The following is a 24,540-nucleotide window of genomic DNA, read 5'->3' as shown; positions in this document are numbered from 1 at the left end:
GCCAACGACATATCAACGTCGGTCATTGTTGCCCTCACAACATGCTCTACACTTCTGGTGCAATCAAATATCCCTCACTCGGATACGGTGAGTATATACGTATCCTGAATATCTTCAAAGATGCTGAGTGACGCCCAGGAATCACCAAGTCTCATTAACAATGAATTCCATTCTGATTTTAAACAACACATATCAAGTGAAAGGTGGGGTCTTACTATGCCTCAAGATGATTCAAACTTCCAGCTCAAACATTTCCAGCTCCAGAGTCCCCCTTAATCAGTCGCGGCATAACGAGCGAATGTGCAACCCCGTCAACAAACATATTCATAAATGCTGCTACCAATGGGTTCATTCCTTCAGCCGAGGCCGCAGCAACCCAGTTAGAGATACTAGTAGTAGAAATCGGTTCTCCAAGCTCTGTTTCCAAGAAGACGCGTGATTCCTGGATAGGAATCACCGTCTCTCCGCAGTGATGAACATAAACGGGGTCTTTGGTCATGGAGGGACCATGAGCCAGGGCTGTCTGGACAACTGCTTGAGCGACAGAGTCAACATTGACGAAATCAAAGTATCCGCGCCATCCTGGAAGTTCCGGAACGCTCTTCAACAGCCGAGAATAGCGCAGCACAGTGTGGACGATGTCCGTTGACGGAGTGTCATCACCCGTGACACTGGTGGGTCGATGAATCCACACAGGCATTCCAGTCTCAGCAGCGACGCGTTCGAGAAACCGTTCGCTGGCCCACTTCGATGCCACATAGCCCTCTATTCCGTTGGTAGGCGGCGGGTAGGCTGCAACAGAGACTTCGGGATATGATTCCTTGCCACTCAGTTGAGCAACTCCCGCCGTGGAAATGAAATGGAAGGGGATTCTGTGATTGGCTGCGAGGCGGACAAGCTCCTTGGTGGACTCAACATTCGGCCGGCGAAGTGATTGATATGACTTCATGTGCGAGACATCGGCACCATTGTGGATAATGAGGTCGGCCGATTCGAAGATTATTTTTGCTTTATTCGCGGACAGTCCGAGGAGAGGGGATCTGAGATCTCCAGCGTGGAAGAATACCTTATTTGACTCCTTTTGGGCCGTTTTGGGGTTCCTGACAGCCAGACATTCAATCTTCGCAATACTGGGGCTAGCGGACAGCGCGCTTCGTAAGGCGCGACCCAGGAAACCGGTTGCACCGGTCAAAAGGACAGTCTTAGGCTTCAAGGTGTCTTTTGGTGGGAACGTCGCACCGACTGTGGACAATATATCGGAGTGCAAAGCCGTTTCCACCTCCCAATCAATTTGAGCCGAGTGATTGGCACCGCTTGCATCAATGCGGGATGCAAGGCCCTCGAGCGTGTTGTTTTGGAAGAGCTCAGGTAGGGTTAGATCAATCGAGAGACGGTCCCGGATCTCGGCTTGCATCTTAAGCAAAAGGAGCGAGTGGCCTCCAACCGAGAAGAAGTCGGAGGTCTTCTCAATTCTGAGCTTTTCACCATTATCGACCAGAAGCATTGCCCAAATTTCACTCAACTGTTGTTCGGTAGCCGTCAACGATGCGGAAACCTCAGCACCAGTAATATCATCAAGGGGAATGGAACCTAGTGCGCGGCGATCAAGCTTTCCTGAAGCCGTGATGGGAAGCTGTGTCAGGTCTTTAATAATCGCAGGTTTCATGAATGAGGGAAGAGGGAGCGCGGAGCGTAGCGAACGAAGATATTCGGTTGAGTTTTGAGGCCTATGACCATCGGAGAACACAACGAACGCAGCCAAGAACTTTTCTGTTTCTCCTCTGAGTACAACTGCAGCATCGGAAAGTAAGGCGCTGGCGGTGTTGAGAAGCGCAGTCTCAATCTCTTCCAGCTCGATGCGCACTCCTCGGAGTTTGACCTGCGAGTCTCCCTCCATGCGCCCTTGATAAACCAAAGATCCATCCTCGAGCAGGCGTACCTTATCCCCTGTGCGATAGAGGGTCTTCCAACCTTTCGAAAACTTATCAGAGCCGGAAATAGAGTCTGCGATGAACTTCTGCTTCGTGAGTTCTGATTTGCCCCAGTATCCAGGGCTGATACCAGGTCCACCGATGAGTAGTTCTCCAGGAAAGCCAACTGGGACAGGCCTTGTATTTTCATCAACCACATAAGCTGCGTAATTGTTCAGTCTCCTACCAATAGGGATTCTTTCATCGCTGATGGCTCGGTAGTTGACAGCACCTATGGTGGTAGCGATAGCTCCCTCAGTCGGACCATAAGCATTGAAAACCTCGAGATTGTCGAGATGAAGGTCACGGAACTTCTCTTTAAGACCAATAGGAAAAGCCTCGCCACCTGCGTACGCAATACGCCAGGATTTGCACGATGCCAAAGCCTCTTTGCCATGCCGCAATAAGATTGAATATTCTGACGGAACACACAACGTAAACGTTACTTTCTCACGGTTGATCAACGTGGCCAGTGCCTCGGGATCCTTCTGAGTATCGGTGATGATGAGTGTACCTCCATTTGCAAGGCAGTAGAATATCTGGGCAAGTGAAATGTCAAAGCTCACGGAGCTTTGCTGTAGCACTATCTCTCGTTGCAGGCCCAGTCTTTCAGATGCAGCCAGGATTTGGGTCATGTAGTTGGCATGCGTCAATTGGACACCCTTGGGTTTGCCAGTCGACCCGCTAGTGAACATGATAAACGCATTTAACCCCGCTTCACTGCGGTCCGAGAATACCTTCTCAATTCGGCTCGGCAAAGTTGTAAGGTCGACCTTGATTCCGACTTCGAGCTTTTGAGCAACACCGGCGGTCCCTTTGTCATTAACGAGAGCACTCAGCTGCGCCTCATCACAAATCAAGGCCAGACGCTCGACAGGCATGCTGGAATCAAGAGGCACATAGACAGCCCCAAGACGTAGGATGGCCAGAAGTGCACACACCATGTCCGACGATGGCTGACAGCAAACTCCAATGCGCGATCCAGGTTTCACAGCAGGAAGCGTATCGAGTGCCGCGGCAATGGCGTTGACTCGATCGCCCATCTCACGATAGGTAAGAATCCTCCCTACGGGATCTTTTAATGCAAGTGAATCTGGCTGAGTCTCAACCAGATGATTGATTCTCTTAGACAGTGTGTCAGGCCAAGTAGTCTCGATATCATCGCCGATACCAAGTAAAATTGACTCTTCAGATGCAGCCTCCGGAAACAGCGTGTAGTCACTAAGCCGCATAGTCGGGTCGGCAGCGGCTTGCTCGAGAATGTGTAAATAGGCCTTCATCAGCAACTCGCCACCTGTGCGATCAAACAAATATTCAAGAAGACCCAATGACAAGAAACCGCCGGTGCCATCGTCTTTCTCGTCGACAGAGACCGCGATATCATAAGGCGTGCGCGTGTCCTTGTAGTCGTGCCATTCAAGGGTGATATCACCAATGGAGTTTTGCTTGAGGGCGCCCATCCGATAATTGAAGATAGTTTGGAACAACGGAGGAGAGGTAGTCGATCGAGTAACGTGGAGGTCATCGAGGATAACATCAATTGGGATGTCCGAGTTCCCAAGTGCAGCGTAGACAGAAGTGCGAGTCTGCTGAGCGAGATACTCAAAGCTCGGGTCATTTGCAAGGCTGAAACGCAGCGGCAGGAAATTCAACAAGAATCCAATCGTCTGCATGAAATTGGGGTCATTGCGGTTGGCGTCCACAAGACCGATGCACTGATCGTCGACACCGAGGAAGTGGTGAAGCATCACTTGGAAGGCCGTAAGATAGAAGTGCAAGGTCGTACACTTAGCTTTCTTGCTGACAGCTTTGATTTTCTTCGTCAAAGAAGCGTCAAGGGGTTGCACAAGGTCAATGGTCGCGTAGTTGGTCATCTCCCTTCGTGAACTGGTCTTTGCGAAGGGGAACAAAGGAAGGGGTTCCGATAGGTCATGCAATTGACTCTTCCAGAACTGAAGCTGCTTGGAATAGGCACCGCTAGTAATGGCCTGTCGCTGCGATTTGGCGAACAGAGAGTATTGAACGGGACTCGAGGGCTTTGTCGACGAGATATAGTGTAGCTCAATGTCCTGAAGGGTAAGTTGCCAGCTGACACCATCCATAATGATATGATGATAACCGAAGATGATGGTGTGATAGTTGGGAGCATGAACCAAGAGAATGGCGCGGAAAGTATCACCATGCTCAAGATCGTAAATGTGATTATGCATGTTGTCAAATTCACGTTTAACATCACTCTTGTCGTTTGTCGATCCCAGGACACGAAGCCTGAACTTGCTTTTTCTCAGAATGACCTGCTTGGCCTCCCCAGTGAAACTGTCAGTATGAAACGAGGCGCGGAAAGACTGGTGTCTTTGTGTGACTCTTTGAAGTGCAGATTCCAGTCTATCAAGGTCCAATGGTCCCTTGAGACGATAGGAAGTAGTGCAGTTGTATGTGGTCTTGTCATCGAGGTAGATAGAAGGGAGCCAGATACGGGACTGTCCATAAGACATGGAATCAATTTGCAACCATGGTGGCATGACAGGCTCGCCCACACCCAGAGACTCATTATCGGATGTATCGGGGGTCTGTAGTGCTCGGGTGTCGCCATTTGCTGAGCTTTCATCGGACGAACCGCTCGTCCCAAGAGATATCTTGTCTTTGAAATTATCTTCAACCTCACTGGAATTGTTCGGTAGTGCTTGGTCAACAATCGAAATGTTTTTATGTGGCTCGGGAATAGGCTCATCCCTAGCTAGCTGGTCGCGAGCAGCGACGTTCTCAGCAAGAATATCAACTGCTAGCTCGTCGCACACTATAAGAAAGTTAGTCTTGAGTTCAGACAACAGCCAAAATGAGCCTTACGGTCTGCAAAACTTCCACCTCCCAAAAGCTTCAGCACAGGCACATCTTGTCCGATTTCTGTCAAGAACCATGATCGAAGTTCAACTGCCACAAGCGAATCTGCTCCCATTTCGAGCAGTGATATCGACTTGTTCACATTTTCTGGCGGTAGCTGTAAAGTTACTGCAAGTTCAGCAGAAAACATGTCTTGTAGTATGCTCGAAACTTCTTCGACATTGTCAGCCTTGCGAAGCTTGGTCTTGGGCGATGCCTCGGAGCCAGTGTCCAGTGTTCTTTTTAGATCGGACTCGAAGCGGTGATGAGAGAAGCGTGGGTTGGTAATCCAGCTTGGTCGCTTGCTGGTATCCGATAGGTCGATCTTGGCCAGGCCGGTCATGATCTGGGAGCGATCGCCCATGGTCGGGTGGCCACCGAAAATGGCTTCGGAGAAAATGTCCCGTATGTCGTGCTCGGAGATTGCCATTAAATTCTGCTTTCCGAGGAAATGCTGATATGTCCCCTTCTCCTCGCTGCGGCGAATGTAACCGATTCCCATGACCATTCCAATGTCGACGACGGAGCCGGCCACGCCCCGCGCTTTGCGCTGAGCAGCAAGGCCAACCATAAACTAAAAGAAACCTTGAGTATCATAAAATGCTTACAGAAAACAACCACGTACCTGATTGGCTGAGGCGTAGTTCGCCTGTCCGGGATTACCTAGTGAGGGCGAGGGTGAACATTAAGGTTCTCACTGTTTGAACATACATTGACTTACCAATGACAGCAGCCGTCGAAGAGGTCATAATGAAGAAATCCAATGGAGCATCCCCAAATACTTCATCAAGATTTTTAGATCCATCAATCTTAGGTCGGAGCACCCTGCGGAAAGTCTCATCATCCATGTCAGCGAAAGGTTGATCGCGCATAACCATGGCTCCATTCACAATGCCAGCAACTGGAGGCAGTATATCTTTGAGTTTTTGGACGAGGCGAACAACATCGGACTTGTTTGTCACATCGCAGGGCTCAATGTGCAGGTCAGCCCCCAATGAGCGAAGCTCGGCCTCCCATCGGGTGCCCCTTTGAGGATTTCTGGAACTTCTGTTAGATGAAACCCTCCATGTTTCTCCTCAAATCATCTAGAGAAGTTTCAATACTCACCTGCTGGAAATGACAATGTGATGAGCACCATTTTTCACCATCCACCTGCACAGAAACTGTCCTAATTCTCCAGTTAAACCCATAAGAAGGTAAGTCCTGTTACTAGAAAACTGTTTGGAGGAATTTAGCGGCTGAACAAGGGTGGACAATTGTTCGTCACCACTCCAATCGATTGTCGTCAGCGGAGATCTCACGGGACTCTCCTGGAGTAGTTCGCTTGGTCGCACTTTTGGAATATTTTGGGTCGCAATGTAACCCGCGCTTGCTATCAGATCTTTCCACACGTCTTCCGGTATGTTGAGATATTGTGAGGCATTGTCGCTGAAAACAGCATCGGATGAGAGTACGATACAGTTATGGGGCAGAACAGCCCGTAGCCGTTGCAGACAATTCTCACTCGCGGCAATGTCGATGAGCATATTTGTATCTTTGGGCAGACTCGACCGTAGCATCGACTTGGATGCACGGGGGTGAACGTAGAGTTGAGGGATATGAGACGACAGAACGTCGTCATCAGGTTCATCAGTAGCCACGAAGATCCGCTTTCCGGCGGCTTGCGCCATATCCCAGACAACGCAGGCAAGAGAGTTGTCGAGTCCATGGAAAACGGTGGAGCCAGATGAGGAGGCCAAGTCTACCATCCGTCGAGCGGCGAAGTATCTCAAGGCCACTTCAACCGAGATGCTTGAAACGGAGGGCTCTTCAAGGGAGTACGTCCATGATGTGGGAACACTCACAAGTGAAGCATTTTGAAGGACCAAGGCTAAGTATTGAGCCCCATTCTCCAGATCTGACCCGTGCGCCACAATGACGGAGGCGTCATCTGTAAGTCGAACGGCGATCAATGAGCTTTCCTGCAGATGTAAAGATCTATGATTGACCTCAGGGGAGATGTAACTACTTCGCTTCAAGCCTTTGACCGCGGTATACCTAGTGGCACCACTGTCCTGGGTTGCCTTGTGGAGTACAACCTCGACCAGAGAAGTGTTTACTTTTCTTTGTAGAAGCCTTTTCGCGGAGTTGAGGCGATCATTGAGCTCTGCCACAGGCACGACCCGAGGTAGCAGGAAAGAGCCTTGTTCCAAAACCAATTCCTGTTCTGCAGACCAGAGAAGAGCTGGATCGTTTCGAAGCTTCTTGGTTTGTATAATCACCAAGCGAAGAAGGCATTCGGCGAGAGAATACTCTTGGCTATCGGGGTTCCCAACGTCTAGGCACTGTAGGTGCAGTTGTGGTGTCTCCGCTGCAATGACGCGAAGAAGACCCAGGGACGCGGCATGATAAGGGTTCTTTTCTCGGTATCCCTGTAAGATCCACAAGACACTAGGAATACGCTCAAACACCAGTTTGAGATTGCGCCAGGAATCTTTGGTGACGTTCTTCACGAAAGGAGCGTCAAGGTCAATCAAAGACAATACAGCTATAACGCCTTGCAAAGACTTTTCTTTCAGCTTGTCAAGAGACTCTACAGTCAAGATAGAGTGAAAGTAAGGCTCGAGAAGCATTTCAAGTTGGCCAATCAATCGGCACGTCTCCAAGGACTTCCCGCCGAGAACCAAAAGCTTCCCAGGAATAGTACCTATGGTTTTCCGAGAATGAAGTGGTTTTCGGAGAGACTGAACAGTCTCATCTGTGGCCTGAGACACAATTACAGACATTTTAGGCTCTGAGTTGTCGCTGACAACGACATCAACACCTGAAAAGCGTGTTTGGCGCAGCAGTTGATTCCAGGTTACTAGAGAGACCGTCTTTGCTTCAGACCGATGTTCATCTTCGAGTGACCACCATTGTGGGATAAGAGACATCGTGAAGGGGTAATTAGTTGCATTTCCAGTGGGTTCGAAAAGAACAGAAAAACCCCCGGGCTTCAACAATTTGCGAAGGCTCGAGAGGGATTGACGGATGGGGAGAGACAAAGGTGTCACACCGACCGCAATCACAAGATCAAATGATCCACCCTCAAAGCCCTGTGCTTCAAGATCCTTGTTGAAGTCTAGACTTGCCCGCAAAACCTGACTAGGCAGATCATCGTGGACATGCGCCAAGTATTCCGGGGAGGTGGTGTGAGCAACGGTGTAAGTTGAGAAAGTACCATTTAGCTCTCGAAGGATGTGCTTTGTTGCTCGACCTGAGTGTGCACCTACCTCCAGTATCGACATTCGAGGATGTTTGTGAGCAATCTGCCTTGCCACTGAGCCAATTTCGCGATAGGCCAAAGCCAGAGTCGAGCCATGTTCGAGGGCCTGATCAAAGATGCCCACAGTTTGGTCGTCTTGCCAACCTGAATCGCCACTCACAATAGACGGGAGTCTCTCTCCGATGGCCTTGCTCAATCTCAGATCATGACTGTCTGGATACTGTTTGACTAGATTGGCAATTTCGTCCTCCGTGTCGCTTGCCCATGCGATTTCACTGATTGCATCAGTCGCTGGTTGCTGGGAAGCGACCCTACGGGCAAATTGAACGAGATTCTCATATTCAGGTACAATGCGGGACAAAGTGCCTTCCCTGACGAGCTCTCTGAGATAGAAGTGAGCGACACGCTCGCATGCTTCCATAGGTGCTTTCATTGTAGAGATATCAACCCTACTACGGCGAGCAATGAGACCACTCATGATGTCCAGTTCCCAACGGTCCTCGAGGAAAAGTTGACGATCATCATTCTCGGAGCCAACAGCAAAGGAGCTAACTGATAGGTCCTCGATCAGGATTTGCATTTGCCCCGTCTTCTCGTTGAACACGTGAAGATCTCCGCACAAAGCCGGCAGTTGGAAAGTGTTCGCGGTCACGACATTTGTCACCACGGCATCAACGCTGACACTAGACTTTGCGGCGAGGTTGGCCTGACATTCAGGGATAGTGAAGAGAATGCGGCCAATTTTGCGAGGCAAGAAGGATGTTTGGAGTGACCCGTCATCTGGTGAGGCATACGCGGCGAATATTGCCTGGAAGCACACATCAAGGGTGGTAGGGTGGATAAGAAACGAGCCGTCTCCCTCTCCTGGAGGATCAATCCGAATTGTCGAATTGTACAGGCGTCGCTGTGCCGCTCGAATACCCCGAAACGAACCCGAGTAGTTCAGTCCAATACTCTTCATCTGGTCATAAAAATCATCGACGTTCATGGGATACAAAATAGGACGGATTTTGCTTTTGGCTGGAAGGCCCGTGCCCATTGATGAATCTAGAAACACAGACAATTTTCCAGTAAAGATCCTCTTGATCGGTGCCGAGCCGTCAGCAGGGCCAGAAAAGCAGGTGTACTCTGCCTGGATGACAGACTTGTTTGAGCCATCTTGAGTGTTTGTCTGGTGGAGATTGAAGAGTACCTCGGCTCCAGGCGGGCCATCTGGGACGGTTATAGCATTTTCGAAATCTAAATCAGTGATTTCAATGGCTTCAATTGGCACGTTCTTGATCAGAGACTGCGCTGCACCCACTGCCATCATACAATAGGCTGCCGCGGGAATAATTATCTGGCCCTGGAAGCGATGATCACGAAGCCAGTGTACCTCATCCGCTCGAAGTATGTTGCGCCAGCGAGGATTCTCATCGACATCACCAGGAAGTCTCGTACCTAAAAGCTCGTGGAATGGAGGCCGGTTTCGGTATTGCGTGGAAAGACGTCCTTCTCTCCAGTGGACCTGGTTATGCTCCCATTGATAGGATGGAAGGTCTTTGGGGGAAATGCGTCGTCGGGAAATATCATCGCCCATGGCTGTCGCAAATCCATTTAGATCGATGGAACTTGCAGGGAGATGCGTCCACAAGAATCCCAAAAGACTACCAAAAGAAACGACATCATCCTTTCCGCGATGCAAGGCACCCTGGTATGGCGGTGCATGGCCAGCAGCTTCTTTGATAGTCTGTGTTGCCGGACCCTTGAGCGCAGCGTGCGGTCCCACTTCGATACAAATGTCAAATGGTCCTCGCCTTTCATGCGCAGCCCGGACGGCCTCATAAAAAAGGACCGGCTTCACCATGTTGTCGCGCCAGTAGGGGCCCGAAAGGTCTTCTTTCCTCGGTCGCCCATTGTCACTGCTTACGCTAGAAAGCCAAGCACAGCCTGGCTTGGATGATTTTGGGGTGATTTGAATAGCTGCAAGCGCTTCCAGATAGGGCTCTGAGCACGGATGCATATGCGAGCTGTGGTACGCAGTGTCTACCTTCAGTGCCCTTGCAAATTTCCCATCTGTATCCAGAGCACTCTTGGCTGCCAGGATGGCATCAAGGTCACCGGAAAGTGTAACGCTGGATGCAGAATTGCTTGCAGCCACTCCTATTCGACCCTTGAATGGAGTAAGGTTGCAGAATGCTTTCGCTTCTTCAAGGCTCAGGCCTGCGGCCAGCATTCCGCCTTTTTGACCATCAGAGCCACATGCAAGATTAGCAAAATAGCCGCGGTAATAGGCAATCCGAATGGCTTCATTGGCAGTTATGTACCCGCTGGTATAGGCTGCAGCAATTTCACCAGAAGAGTGACCCACAACGGTGTGAAAGGAAACCCCAGCTGCATGTAGGAGGTTGACTGTTGCGACTTGGATAGCCGTACATAATGGCTGGGACAAAGCAGCCTCTTGCAAACGAGAGGATGACGATGGCGCCATAATTTCCTTCTCCAGTGACCACGAAGGCGGATGTGGCAATTCAGACAGATGACGTTCCAATTCCAGGATTGTCTGTCTAAAGAGTTGCGAGTGAAGGATCAAAGCCCGACCCATAGTGGCCCACTGAGCACCTTGTCCAGTGAAAACTCCCAGGATGCGAGGACCAGCCTCGATATCGTGAATCTTCAGGCGAGTGCCCGAGTCGACACCGCGCTGGATTGCAGCATTCATCTGCGCGATAACGTCCTTCTGAGAACCAGGGGAAAACGCAACTCTGACGGGGAAGAGAGAGCGACGCTCAAGCAATGTCCAAGCAAGGGATTCTAAGTCTACCGAATCGTGCGATATCAAATACCTCGAGTATGCTTGGAGCATACCGAAGAGAGACTGCTCAGTATGGGCAGATAGGACAATTGGAATGGAAAGCGGACGCTCAGATATGGTTCCATCCATAGCATGCTCCTTATCTTGTAGCTTTCCATGAAGGTTTGGGTCATAACGTTCAAGAATGACGTGGCTGTTGGTACCACCAAAACCAAAAGAGTTGACACTTGCTCGTCGAGGTGTGTGGGCCTCAGTTTTGGGCCAGGTTTGCGGTACAGTTGGAATTTCCAAATGGGAATACCAGGGTTTCACGTTGGGATTAAGTGACTTCAGGTGCTGGTTGGGGGGGACAATGCCATTTTGCATTGCGAGCATGGCTTTCATCACTCCTGCCACGCCGGCGGCGCCCTCTGTGTGACCAATGACAGTCTTGATTGACCCGACAAGAAGTTTTTCTCCGTCGTGACTTTTCTCGTTGAAGAAAGCTCGGCTAATAGCGGATGCTTCAAGGGGATCGCCTGCAGGTGTACCGGTGCCATGAGCCTCGAAGTACTGGCAGCGTTGATCTGGATTCAGGGGATCCAACCCAGCTTTTTCGTAAGTGGCCCTGATCAAAGAAAGCTGAGCGTCAGCACTAGGCATTGTAATGCCCCGAGTACGACCATCCGAGTTCACGCCGGTTTCCCGGATAATGCCTTCAATGTGGTCTCCATCTGCCAGGGCACGAGAAAGAGTCTTTAAAAAGATGGCCGCAATCCCTTCACCCCGAGCATATCCGTCGGCATTTTCATCCCACATCTGAGATCTGCCAGAAGGAGAAAGCATATGCAAATTCGATTCTGCTTGATAGTACTCCGGGCTCAAGAGCAAGTTAGCGCCAGCGGCACAAGCAGCAGTACTCTCGCCAGACCGTATACTCTGGACAGCTTGATGGATTGCCACCAAGCTTGACGAGCATGCAGTGTCGATCGTCATTGAAGGTCCCTTGAAATCGAAAAAATAAGAGACCCGGTTCGAAATAATTGCACGAGATGCACCCGTGGCAATATATTGCGGGAGATAGTCGGGGTCCTGGAATTGGACGTCGTGGAAATCATTGCACATGAGTCCCACGTAGACTGATGTTTGACTGCCTTCCATGCCTTTCAGAGTCAACCCGGCGGATTCCATGGCCTCATACACCGTTTCTAGGAGAAGACGTTGCTGTGGGTCAATTGCCTCCGCTTCTTTCGGAGTGATATTGAAGAAGGTCGCATCGAACAGACGGTGGTCTTCCTCGAGAAAGTAGGACTGTGTGACATTGCTGGTTGTATGATGCTCTGGGTTGGGGTGATAGAAGCCATCGGCGCTAAAACGCGTCGATGGAGGCTTTCTTGAGAGATCTTGAGGATGGTGCAAAAGATCCCATAGCCTGGAAGGAGAGCTGGCGTTGCCCGGGAATCGACAGCCAGTTCCAATGATGGCAATAGGCTCGTTTGTCCCACTCATTTTGGTCTATAGTTCGTCTGTATTTTCGATCTTTTCTAAACGAGTTAGCTTTCGTCAAACATGGCGTGAATTTTCGAGACCTACTTGATTTTATTTTTGTTCAACAGGCTTTTATTACTTCGGTGAGCGACAGAATATCAAAAGAAAGTGAAGCGAATGATTCGATGCGGTATCCTACGCAGATTGTAAACTAGGTATTCATAGCCTCGTCTTATCAACTCAGCTCTTGGGAATCGGGCTGAGAAATCACGCACGACACATCGCCGAAGCTTATATTTGCCTCCGCACTAGGGGAGTAGATTCAGGACGTGCTTTGCTTGAGAAATCCCCGATTGGTGCACTTTTCGGACGCAGGGACATAAAGCAGCCCCCAATACCGAGAGTAAGACCAAACAAGTGAATTACTAGATTGAGAAAGGTGGCCGATCTCATTTGGCCCCCATGGTCGGTGGGACGGCATATCGGGAGAATGGCCATGATAATTCGGAGCCATGTGTGGGGAGGTCTCACTCACCACGTTGAGGTAAATAGTTGACGAGCCCCTTTAGCAAACGGGCTCGATAAACTTGATCATGTATACACAACGCGCTATTATCGCAGAGGGCCCTAGCAGGGTCCGAATCGACTCCGATGTCGAGATACCTCAACCCGGTGACAACGAGGTATTGGTCAAAGTTCATTCGGTCGCTCTCAATCCGGTGGACTGGAAGACATTGGCATACTCCAGTACCCCAGGAGCTGTCAGTGGGTGTGATTTTTCAGGAACCATCGCAGGTCCTGCCGGCCCCAAGAGCCAACGGGCATGGAACTCAGGAGATCGAGTTTGTGGTTGGGTGATGGGGGAAATCCTCTTCGCCCCTCAAATGGTTCCTTCGCCGAATATGTTGTGGCAAAGGCCGACTTGCTCTTTAAGATCCCCGATGGAACCTCTTTCGAGACAGCAGCAACACTTGGAATCAGTGCCTCAACTGGTGGCTTGGCCCTTTTCAAGACCCTTGGCCTCTCCTTCGCCGAACGCAAGGTGACGCCTTCCTCACCTGCCGTGTTAGTTTACGGAGCAGCAACCTCGTCGGGCATAATTGCCCTTCAACTTTTACAGCACGCCGGATATCGAGCGATCGCGGTATGCTCGCCGCAAAATTTCGGTCTGGCCAACGACCTTGGGGCAGAAGTGGCATTCGATTACCACTCGGTCACATGCGGCAAGGACATTCGCGCATATACTCATGATGATCTTGGATACGCTTTGGACTGTATCTCGAGCACGAGCAGCATGGGCATCTGCTATGACGCGTTGCGCAGTCAACCGGGCGCACGCTATGTGTCGCTCGACCCATTTCCTGACCGAGTGCAGCGCTCACGACCGGAGATTCTTGCGGATTGGATCCTCACATTCAGTTTAACCGGCGATGAAGTGGGGCTTGCGGGCGTTTTCCATCGAGATCCAACCCCTGCTGATTATTCCTTCGGTGTTTCATGGTATCCCAAGGTTGACCGAATGCTCGAAGAAGGAAAGCTTCGACCTCACCAGCCGACTATTATGGGTGGAGGACTAGCGGGGGTGGCCGATGGTCTGGAGAAGTTAAAGAAAGGAGAAGTTCATGCGTCAAAACTAGTGTACATTGTTGGAGAGTAGTCAAATTGATTTTGATCCGGGCGCGTGACTTCGAATCTCCACACGTAAACACAACAGATTGATAACGTCTTCATTAACATCCACCTGGGCTTCTAATCTCCCATCTTTACTTGATCATTTCCCATTGTAAGGTACTTTTGCCTTCGAGGAATTACCAAAAGGAAATGGAAATGCGCAACTGAACACGTATACGCTCAATAAGTACGTACACACAAGGTATTTTCTATCTTTTGGAATAAATCAATCCATTCACAATAATATTCTCCCCTCAATACACTCTTTCCCATCCAGTTAAGTTGCAGAAAAAAAACTTCGCGCTATCCTCCCGCAGCTCAAGGAAAGGAAGCCGCCGACAGGACAGCGGCGAAGTACATGATCCAAGCTGGTCCATCAACAGTCATCATGCGGATGAAGTTCATATGGAGCCACTCATGGGTTGTTTGAGTGTTCTTAACCCCTGGATTCTCTTTGTCGCACATTCGTGCGATAATCTTCATCGCAACCGGTCCATAGAGGAAGTGGCCGGCCGAGAAAGCCGCCCCAGCCCAATAGAGATACTTTGTGGTGTCATCAAGATCTCCGACGTACTTCCCCGCATTAAGAAGAGCCGTGGAAAGGGCAAGAGGGTACGAGAGACCCACGGCGTAGATGGTAGTGTCAAAGAACCCCGAGAACCAGTGTGGGAGAACAGATCCACCGGTTTTGGCGAGAGGAGGCTTCGAGAAAGGCCGGAGTGCGTTCGCTTGATCGACGCCGCACATCAAAGAGGCAGTAGAAAGAACCAAAGGGGCCAATCTCAGAAGATTGAGGCCGAGGTTGTGGGTTTCGATTGTCATGGCGTAGTGAGTATGGGTGTTTTGCGGATACTGCGCTGCTGACACTTGCGCGTAGTTTCATTTATGAAGTCCCTGGCCAATATCATACGATGCGATATTAATCTGGGATTTTCTTTTGCACTTTCTGTCAGTCGAAAAAAAAAAGGTTTCGGCGATGTTATGAATGCACCCGAATTGATTCGGTGAGGATGGATGCCGAATCGCCAATGGCCCCCATCCATTCATCGACATGTGTAAAACCATGAGAATCTTATATAATCGAATAATATAGGCCTAGAGGGAATATGCTTAAAATGTCGGGAGCGGACTGCATTCTCAGGGTTATGATTCCGGCTTCGAGTTGTTCTCCAGAATGTATCAATTCTTCAAAGACGCCTTCTTCAACTTCGAGCTCGTCCGCTTGCTCGGATCCACAAGCTTTGGTGGATGTGAAATTGGAGAAGCACTCCAGGTCCTGCCGGAAATTCGTGAACAAAATCCAGAAAGCTGGTATAATGCGTGGTCGAAGGCAGGGCTGCGAGCAGAAAGACTTGCCCACGAGGCAGAGCAGCAAGGAAACCGAGTGGCACGCCATAAAGCTCTGATGCGTGCCTCCAACTACTTTCGCGCCGCGCAATTTATGCTGAACTCTCGACCTGACAAGCGTATTCTTGATACTGCGGAACGCTCGGTTCACAATTTCAAACAAGGCATACGTCTACGGGAAGGACCCGTATACGAGCTTGAGATCCCGTACGAGAGCATTCGTCTGCCTGGTTATCTATACCTGCCTCCGGCCTCTAAGCGTCTACCGGGTGGGAAAACTCCTATCGTTATAACAACCGGTGGCTTAGACTCGACTGCCGAGGAGCTCTATCTCGTTGGCGGAGCATCTGGCCCGGATCTCGGGTACGCGGTACTCATATTTGAGGGACCCGGCCAAGGCATTGTTTTACGCCGAGAAGCACATTCATATATGCGACCTGACTGGGAGACCGTCACAGGACCAGTTCTCGACTTCCTTTACACCTTTGCCACACAACATCCTGATCTCGGGCTTGACCTAACCCGAGTTGCTCTCCACGGCGCTACCTTGGGAGGCTACTATGCATTGAGAGGCGCAGCCGACCCACGAATCTCTGCCTGTATTGCCGTGGACCCGTTCTATTCCATGTGGGAAGTGGCTGTCACCCGCATGCCAGCTCCTTTCATTAATTCCTGGACGTCAGGCTGGCTGGGCGATGGGGTCTTCAATGGTACCTTGGGCCTGCTTTCCAGGTTCAACTTTCAACTGAAATGGGAGTTGACCCAAGTACAGTGGGCCATGGGAATGAAAACTCCAGCAGATGCTATGCGACGAATGCAGGACTTTACGCTACAAACCGCCGATGGTGGTGAGTATCTTCACCAGGTCAAGTGTCCTGTCATGATTACCGGCGCTGCAGCATCTATCTACGCGGCAGAAGATCCTAGTGCAAACAAGATTTTTAGTCGATTAAGTCATCTTTCTGAGAGTCAAAAACATCTCTGGGTTGGCAAGGAGATAGCCGAGGGGGACTTCAGGCAAAGGTTGGCGCTTTTAGCTTGGCGCAGCATCGGATCTTTGCGTTCCTGGATCGGCAATTTGGGATTCACCGGAGCATATAGTTGTAAAATGCCCCGGAACATTATTCACTCGCAGAAATTCTCAATACAAGACAAATTTTCCTTTCCCTCAAAGGTTTGAGGACCGCTTTGAGTTGCAGAAAAAGAAAACAGCCGGCGAATAACTCACCACCAAATAGTGCGTATTCCAGGCCCTTTCGCCTCTAGATATTTATATAGTACTATAGTTTCGCATCAGGTTTATCAAAATTATTTGCCAATTCTAAAAGCAAGATACAGTCAGTGGACATATGTTTTTAACACACCCATAGCCCCACATAGCTCACCGCTAGTGTAGGGATATACCGCCTACCTAAAACGCGTATATGAAAACCACGCTAAAATAGTACGTGAAGCTGCTTTTCAAAAAGGAGATCCAATTACCTATATTTATCTCTCTCTTTAGTATCTCTCCTCTCTACCCTCTATACCATTCCACCTATGGCGCGTTCAAAAGAGCTTACGCCTGCTATACGCGAGCGTATATATGAGCTATATGCTATAGGATGGGGGTATAGACGTATTCATAACCGCTATCCTTATATTCCAATCTCTACAATCCGGTACACTGTGAAAAAGGAGAGCGAGCGCCGAGTAGGCGTATCAAAACCGCGATCTGGAAGGCCAAAAAAGCTTACTGAAGCTGATAAAGACCAGATCTTGAACGCTATCCACGGAAACCCAAAGATTATGGCCGAAGACCTCCTTGCTGAGGTTGATCATAAGGTCAAATACCGCTCTATATAACGTCTTTTAAATACGGAGAACCTCCGTAAATGGCGATATAGCTAGCGGCCCTTTTTAAAGGAAGAACACGCGGTTAAACGCCTTCGCTGGGCCCTACGCTATCGGCACTTTACACCTGAAGATTGGGCCCGTGTTTTTTGGTCTGATGAGTGTACTGTTGAGCGTGGGATTGGTGTACGTCGAGAGTGGACCTTTATCCGTCCAAAAGACCAACCGAAGGAGGGACAATATTAAGGATTACCACACCGAGGAAAGCAAGTGAAGCAGATGTTTTGGGCTGCATTTTCTGGCGCTACACGGCGTACAGGGCTTATACCACTCTTTGGGAATCCTGAGGCTGAGCGTACTAGTATCACTGGCCTAGTGATTGAGGAGTTATACCGCCGGGTTCTACCTATCTTGCTTACAAATCTAGATAGTATTTTTCAGCATGATAATGCTCCGATATATACTGCGTATGTTATACAGGATGTATTAGCTAAGATGGAGATTGAAGTTATGGAATAGCCTCCTCACTCGCCTGATTTGAATCCAATTGAAAACCTCTGGGCGTTGTTGAAAGCTAAGATATACGAGCTTCGGCCTGATCTCCTACATATGCAGAACAATGACACAACAAAGGAGATACTAGTGGCAACAGCGCAGCAGGCATGGGATAAATTAGAGCTGAGGCACCTGGAGCATCTCTCTGAGACAATGCCGCACCGGGTGGAGGCTATCATTGAGAGCCAGGGGTGGTATACACCATACTAGATTTTATAGTATGAATTTATGGAGGTTTTAGACCGGCAGTATATTATATAATCAGGGGGTGTGGGGCCCGACGTGTTAAAAACTTATGTCCAGTCACTGTATATATAAATTATATCCGTAAGTACTTTTTGTATCGGGCTGCTAATGTTTAGAATTTTGGAACTGACTTTCGTCAAAAGGTATCTATGGGGCTAATGTATATAATTGAGACTCAATTTATGAATTGGAATTTACATAGCCCTCATTCAACAGCTATATATATTAGACGACTCGGAAGCAAATATTTGTTAACCTAATACAAAAAACCTATCATGAATACGTAGAAGGAAATAGGCTGAAATCAGCACTTTTTGGTGGTAAGGAGGGCAGTGGGTAAAGACTCATAAACAAGGGGTACAGGCCAAGCTTACGACAAGGATTTGATGACTCCGGGGCTTCATTGGTTTTAGTATTCACCAGAAAAAACTTTCAAATGGTAAGAAAATGATAAAGTCAAATTTCCCGTCCCCGTCCCGTAATTATGTGTCCTTTGTACTCGGGATTTGAACTTTCAAAAACAAGATCTGCGATTATGTAGAACCAGTACCGAAAACTTCACTCTCTAGTTGATCCAATCCTTCATCTTCAAACTTGAAACACCACTGTCTATACCTCAGCGGCGGTTTCTTTTTCCTTGCCTTCATTCTCGTCCTTGATTCCATACTCCGTCTCCAATTCGGTCCGTAGTGTCAACTCCTTCTCAAAGAAGGTAATGATAAATCCCAGAGCAGCAAAAGCCAGCGAGACATACCAAACCAGCTTAAGGGTATCAGTGTACACACTGACTACCTCCCGTTGGACTTGAGGAGCAAGTGACTTAATAAAAGCCGAAGAGACGTGAGAGTAAGCTTCTCCACCCGCAAGTTGCGCCGAAACAGCGGGGTCTGAGATACGGCCTGACAAGCGCGCGAACTCGGTGTTGAAAATAGCAGCTGGAATTGCAATTCCCCAGATAGCACCGTAACTGCGAATGAACGCCCATGTCGCCGTCGCGAGTCCAACGTCCTTCTCTTCTAAAGGAGCCTGCACTGCAGCTAGAGTGGTTGTGAGCAGAAGACCCAAGCCAATTGCAGTGATGATTTGAAAGATGATCCACTCTGCTGGACTAGAGTCGGCATCAAAGAGAGTAAAGAGACCTAGTCCTAGGATAATCACACCCGTAGCGACGATATGGATAGGCTTGTAGCGGCCCCATTTGGTGAGGAGGCCACCTGCGACAATGGCAGTCGGCACGGCAAGAATCACACTGGGTAGAAACTGTACACCGGCGCGAGTAGAGGTAGAAAGCTTCACAGCCTGGAAGTACACCGGTACAAAATAGATCACCCAGAAGGTCAGCATATTATGGATAAAAGATACGACCAAGGCAACGAGTGAAGTACGGTGTCGAAATATATGGGGTGGCATCATAGGTTCCCGACACCACGGACTGGCCTCAAACGCGTGGAATACAATCATACCAACGAGCCCGAGAACCAAACAGATGATGATCCGCCAGTTTGACCAGGCGTAGGTAGTACCGCCCCAGGTGAGAGCGAGGAGAATAGAGACGATAGAAGTCATGAGAAGTGCGTTGCCAATATAGTCGATTCGCTTGACGTTTTCTTTCCATGGCTCTTTTTGATAGTTAACATGGAGGAAGACAAACAGGCAGATGATTGCCGTTCCGCCAATAGGAAGGTTGAGATAAAACTTTGATCAAACCGTGTTAGCATTACCATTCTCTCAGATACAAACGGGGATTAGATACTTACAACCCATCTCCAGGAACTATGCTGTACAATGACACCCCCAATAAATGGACCAAGGGAGGTGCCGACGGCAAACACGGCGAAGATCATACCCATGAAGTTTCCTCGCTCGCGCAATGGAAGCATATCGCTAACGATCATATCGATCATTACATTGATACCGCCACCCCCAATTCCTTGGATCGATCGCCCAGCAATCATCATGGGAGAATTGGTTGCGCCGCCGCTGATGCCGCTGCCGAGGACGAACAAGGCCACCGAGCCGATCATCAACCAACGTCGACCAAAGAAATTCGCAGTCTGTCCGAAAAGGGGCTGAAAGCAAGCACTTGCCATTGGATGTATTGTTAATTTATATTTTTCGTTGACTCGGGTTGAAGGATAGTATGTGACTCACCTCGTCAAGAAGAAGGAATTGACAAACCAGACGTAGTTCTTGCCTGCATGCAACTGATCCGCGATGAACGGCAACGCGGTCGACGTGACCGTTGACTCCACCGCAGCTAGTAGAATTGACACGCATAGTGATAAGTAGATTGCCCAGAAGCGCCATCCTCTACCCTGCTTCTTCTCGACAGGCTGGATACTGGTGTCCGATGCTTCGGACATGTTGACGTTGAGTACGGAGCACAAAGTCAAAGTTGATTGAGAGGTACGGAAGCCAGAAATTGAAGTTTTGATTGCGAGAACCGGCCATGTTCAGAAACTGATTTCAAAGAATAGGAGATGTCTTTGTCAACATCGCCGATGCCGAATGGGTTCGGTCATTGTATAAGTCAACTTCCTTATTGGGCGGTCTGGCCTGTGATTGGTCCCAGGTCGCCGAATATTTGGTAAGCTAGATTTGATAAGGTACAGATTGAGGGGTCTTGGCATATGGATACATGTGTAGTTATTGGAGATGTGCTTCATTCTTAAGGCTTCTTATTATAAAAGGTTCCAAGGACTTTGTAGCAATTTATGCACAAATAGCCTGCAACCAAGTCTTTATTCGACAAGACCACGGGTACCTGGAAATAGTATACCGATAATCAATTGTCCCGCAACTCTGCCGTTTGCCTCTGTACCAAGGGACCCCAGCCGCACGCAGCTAGCAGCGCCATGCATATTTGAGATTGCCGCGAGAAATCTTGAATGCTTTTGGGCTAAATATTTGGTAACCATCAATCTCGAGTAGACGCATCTCAAGAATCAACCACGATCAGCAATTGGTAATGGACGTAGGAATGTCTGTAGATAGCATGGGCTTCCAAGCATAGTCACCGTGATAGCATTTTACAAAACAAGCATGTATATAAGGCGGGATTGGTTGCTCTAATACCTCACCCTTGCAGCGCTATTGTACCTAGTACTGGACCTTCCTGGCCTTGGTAACGGGTAACGCAAAGGGGAATATGGTCAGGTAGAAGCAGCAAATAATCATTAAACTCCGAGATCGTAGTAAGCCTCTTTTCTATTGCATCGCATTTACATTTAAACTTTCTATAGTGATCCATGTGCGTTAAATTAGGTTATTTAGAATTCTCTAAATGAGCTGATCAATGATGGTTTAATCTACTAACTTTGGAAGCACATTTTTCACTTTAAAAACATACATACATGTAGATGCTTCTACAGTCGGTCAGATGAATAATCAAGGCCGTTATGATTTGACCCCGGGGCCTCCTGATTTACACCTTCAAAGGCTTCCTTGAGTATGTAATTTTCCGACCAGGTCAAATCTCGAACCATCTATGGATATATAACAGAGTGTCAGAGCACCTGTACCTTTGTACAAGTGGATGAGGTCAGAACGGAGGCGCCGTAGAGACTACGAGTAAACGCACAATGGTACTGCGGACCCCTGCTTGTTTTAGATTACCTTCATATGCAGCTCTCTGTCTTCGGGCAGAAGGTTTAGCGGTTTTGTGGCAACTCTGGAGGGCCAACCAATCTCGAAGTAATCATTAATCCCTGAATGTGGCTTCAGTGCATGACATCGTGTGCAAATTATATATGCCATCACGGGCAAGAAGCCAACCTCAGAACGGTTAAAGTCGATATCGAGGATAGGACCCCGCATTTCCGATGAAATTGGTGCCGGAACAATACTGCAGACAGATCGAGTGCCACGTTTTTCATACATCGATCAGGTGCACGAGTTGCAGCATCGAATACAATATATGCAAATCATGCATATATCTCCAGACGACGTACGGGTGGGGGCAGCGGTATTGTTGCCATTGTAATCCCACGTCAGCTTTAGGTCGCTACCTAGGTACGCCTAAGTGATGAGATAAAAGCATTTAGCCATTAGGTAGTTGACTAGGTACTTGATTAGGCCAAAAGATCATAGCAAAAAACACAGAATATGTTTGTTGATCGGGGCTCCAGCGACGTATATTTGGCCCGAATAGTCCTACGGGACCACAGCATGATATGAGCAAATCACGTTATACGCGGGGCATCAACAGAAGGCAACACTTAAATGCGGAATTTGTGCTCGCTTCGTTTCCGAAATCGCAATCAATATCCAGTGTTTGTGTCGAAAATCTCCGTTCAGGATCAGACTTGCATGACTTAGCGCATCCTGTTTCATAGAGCCATACAGACCCTCTACCCTACAAATCTCAGGGTAAGCAGCGTCCCCCAGCAAATATCCCATAAATCATTTGTCATGTCAGAATAGGTTACTAATTTAAGTGGTGTCATATTGAGGCTATAAATATTAATATCCCTCAGATTTGCATATTTGATTTTCGACTTACTCATGTACTTGGATACCCTGTACTCAAATTCCTCCGCTTTTTTGCCCAAAGCTTTCGGTCCGACCCGGATTAACCGCCTCCAAACTCGAATCCAACCCCCTCGTCAATACTTTTCGAGTTTGGCTCTCGAAATGTATGAACAACCATCGCGACAGGCTTGCGATCGCTGTCATGACCTCAAACTACGATGCCACCGCAACGGGTCAGGGGAATGCAACCGCTGTGTGAGAGCGGGCGCAAATTGCTTGTTTAGTCCTTCGAACCGCGGGCGTCGGCCCACCCATCAGGATCGCCGTAACGGTTCCCACATATCCAAATGGACCAGCGACAGGCCGTTGGCCATGGGACTGGCGTCCCAGATGCCTTATTCACCGAATACGCATTTGGGAGATATTGATTTACTGAACAGGTTGAGTACCCCTGACCCCCCTAGAACACACGGGGTCTGACCGCTAATACGGGGTCTGCTGCAAAGGGAATATGCGGAAGATAATCGTCAAGCATTCACCGTCGACAGAACCCCGATTTCCGGTACGGAGACCCCCGACCCGACGCTGTCGAACCTATGCATGGGCGTCGACCAGGACATTTCCTTCCCGGAAAGCTTGACACCGCCTCTAAATCTTCCCGGAGCCCCTTCAGGATCTAGCATGTTCTCACGTTTTCCTGCCCATAATACCGCTTCTTATGCTCAAATCACTGATCATCAACTCTCTCTACTCGAATCGTTTCCTGGGCCAACTGTGCCCAAGCCTGGAAACAAAATCGGCCCGGACATCCCGCCCCTGTCGTCTCAGAAATCGGAGCGATCGTTGGGATCCACTTCCCATCCCAAGATCGGTTCACAAACCCAATTTCTACAAAGATTTATGAAAGATCTTTTGGAGCTCGACATTGACTTAATTCGAGTCACGTCAATGGAACCGCTGCTGTATAACCCAGCCCCGATGACTACAGAACCAGATAGCTCCACTTCCCCTTCGTCATCAGAATGTACAATCGACATCATTTTCCTTCTCACGCAACGATTGATCAAGCTTTTGCGAGTAAATAAAAATTCTTCAGTCCAGTCGCCCACTGTGCAGAATACGCATTGGCAAAGGCCGCTTTCCGCATCCTCTACCTTTTCCTCACGGTTCCAGCAGCTGATCGCCACGCCTCAAAGCACACCTGGAACTTCAGATACGGAATCACTACAGCCAGGAACAAGGCTCGATCAACTGTCGCTGCTGCATGCCTTATCTACGTACATGCGGCTGATCGAAGCTTATTATAATACTTTCTCGCAGACCGCTGAAAAGTTCGGTGCTGCGTTGGCCAAAGGCATGCCCATTCCACTGCCCTCACTACAAATCGGGGCATTTTCCGTCGATGATCCAGCGAGTCACATTGGGTTAGTGATCCAGTCAGCCTTGCAACTACTAGACAGCCTGGGGGACTCGGTGGACAAACTTACGGCGCCTTTTGTATCTAGCGAGAACGCCGAAATCGACACCAGTCGACCGTCCAGTCCATCCAGCGAGAATAACGCAATCAAAATGGTGATGAAGACGGTCCGGGAACACGAAAGTCGCTTAATGCAGGTCGCAGCCCAATTGCAAGGCTGTTGCCATAAAGGCCGACAATCGCGTGAATAACGCTGGTGATGCAATACAATCGGAAATGTCTATTTAGATATATAGAAGACAACGTCCTCCCCAAGACAGTCACGACGTTTATACTGCCATACTTGATTTGCGCGTGTCGAATTTTAGGCGAGCAACGGAGGGGCACTCGGGACTTTTCTAATTTTGAAAGGTGAACTATGTTAGACAGAGGAGAGGACTGCGAGCTTTTGCATTTTATCGGCGCTGTCTATAATCATTTGTTTGACTTCACCGAATCGGCGAACTAGCACCGAGCACTGGGCACAACTCGGCGGGCGCTGCAGGAACCGGCGAGGTCTTTTTGCCTACAATGCCCCTCCCTCTTGTATGACGAGCTGGATAAGATGTAGATTAAACGTGAGAGGGATATAAAATAAAGAGAACAT

The 24,540-nt window shown here is 49.0% G+C and overlaps 7 protein-coding genes across 7 annotated transcripts; 4 read left to right on the top strand and 3 right to left on the bottom strand.

Moving 5' to 3' along the window:
* Positions 1-244: 244 nt before the first annotated feature.
* On the bottom strand, positions 245-12,376 carry N7500_008483 (uncharacterized protein; the record flags this gene model as incomplete). The annotated part of the gene is made up of 5 exons (XM_056679627.1): positions 245-4,767; positions 4,818-5,424; positions 5,476-5,513; positions 5,572-5,888; positions 5,958-12,376. The coding sequence occupies 5 exons, from the start codon at positions 12,374-12,376 to the stop codon at positions 245-247; spliced, it is 11,904 nt and encodes a 3,967-aa protein (XP_056529999.1).
* Positions 12,377-12,948: 572 nt separating this feature from the next.
* Positions 12,949-14,012, top strand: N7500_008482 (zinc-binding alcohol dehydrogenase family protein; the record flags this gene model as incomplete). Its single annotated transcript, XM_056679626.1, has 2 exons — positions 12,949-13,124; positions 13,151-14,012. The coding sequence occupies 2 exons, from the start codon at positions 12,949-12,951 to the stop codon at positions 14,010-14,012; spliced, it is 1,038 nt and encodes a 345-aa protein (XP_056529998.1).
* Positions 14,013-14,344: 332 nt separating this feature from the next.
* N7500_008481 (uncharacterized protein) lies at positions 14,345-14,848 on the bottom strand (the record flags this gene model as incomplete). The annotated part of the gene is made up of 1 exon (XM_056679625.1): positions 14,345-14,848. The coding sequence occupies one exon, from the start codon at positions 14,846-14,848 to the stop codon at positions 14,345-14,347; it is 504 nt and encodes a 167-aa protein (XP_056529997.1).
* A 352-nt stretch (positions 14,849-15,200) lies between these two features.
* Positions 15,201-16,553, top strand: psoB (hydrolase psoB; the record flags this gene model as incomplete). The annotated part of the gene is made up of 1 exon (XM_056679624.1): positions 15,201-16,553. The coding sequence occupies one exon, from the start codon at positions 15,201-15,203 to the stop codon at positions 16,551-16,553; it is 1,353 nt and encodes a 450-aa protein (XP_056529996.1).
* Positions 16,554-17,485: 932 nt separating this feature from the next.
* On the top strand, positions 17,486-17,971 carry N7500_008479 (uncharacterized protein; the record flags this gene model as incomplete). Its single annotated transcript, XM_056679623.1, is given in 2 exon segments — positions 17,486-17,713; positions 17,726-17,971. The coding sequence occupies 2 exon segments, from the start codon at positions 17,486-17,488 to the stop codon at positions 17,969-17,971; spliced, it is 474 nt and encodes a 157-aa protein (XP_056529995.1).
* A 645-nt stretch (positions 17,972-18,616) lies between these two features.
* N7500_008478 (uncharacterized protein) lies at positions 18,617-20,370 on the bottom strand (the record flags this gene model as incomplete). The annotated part of the gene is made up of 3 exons (XM_056679622.1): positions 18,617-19,702; positions 19,765-20,089; positions 20,159-20,370. 3 exons carry the CDS (start codon positions 20,368-20,370, stop codon positions 18,617-18,619), a joined length of 1,623 nt encoding a protein of 540 aa, XP_056529994.1.
* Positions 20,371-22,639: 2,269 nt separating this feature from the next.
* On the top strand, positions 22,640-24,145 carry N7500_008477 (Zn(II)2Cys6 transcription factor domain-containing protein; the record flags this gene model as incomplete). The annotated part of the gene is made up of 2 exons (XM_056679621.1): positions 22,640-22,917; positions 22,984-24,145. 2 exons carry the CDS (start codon positions 22,640-22,642, stop codon positions 24,143-24,145), a joined length of 1,440 nt encoding a protein of 479 aa, XP_056529993.1.
* Between the last annotated feature and the right edge of the window lie 395 nt (positions 24,146-24,540).

Source organism: Penicillium coprophilum, assembly GCF_028826855.1.
Source record: "Penicillium coprophilum strain IBT 35676 chromosome Unknown utg000005l_segment0_segment0, whole genome shotgun sequence".
Taxonomy (NCBI): Eukaryota; Fungi; Ascomycota; class Eurotiomycetes; order Eurotiales; family Aspergillaceae; genus Penicillium; species Penicillium coprophilum.
Note: the sequence above shows the minus strand (reverse complement) of the source record. Positions and strands in the feature narration are given on the sequence as shown.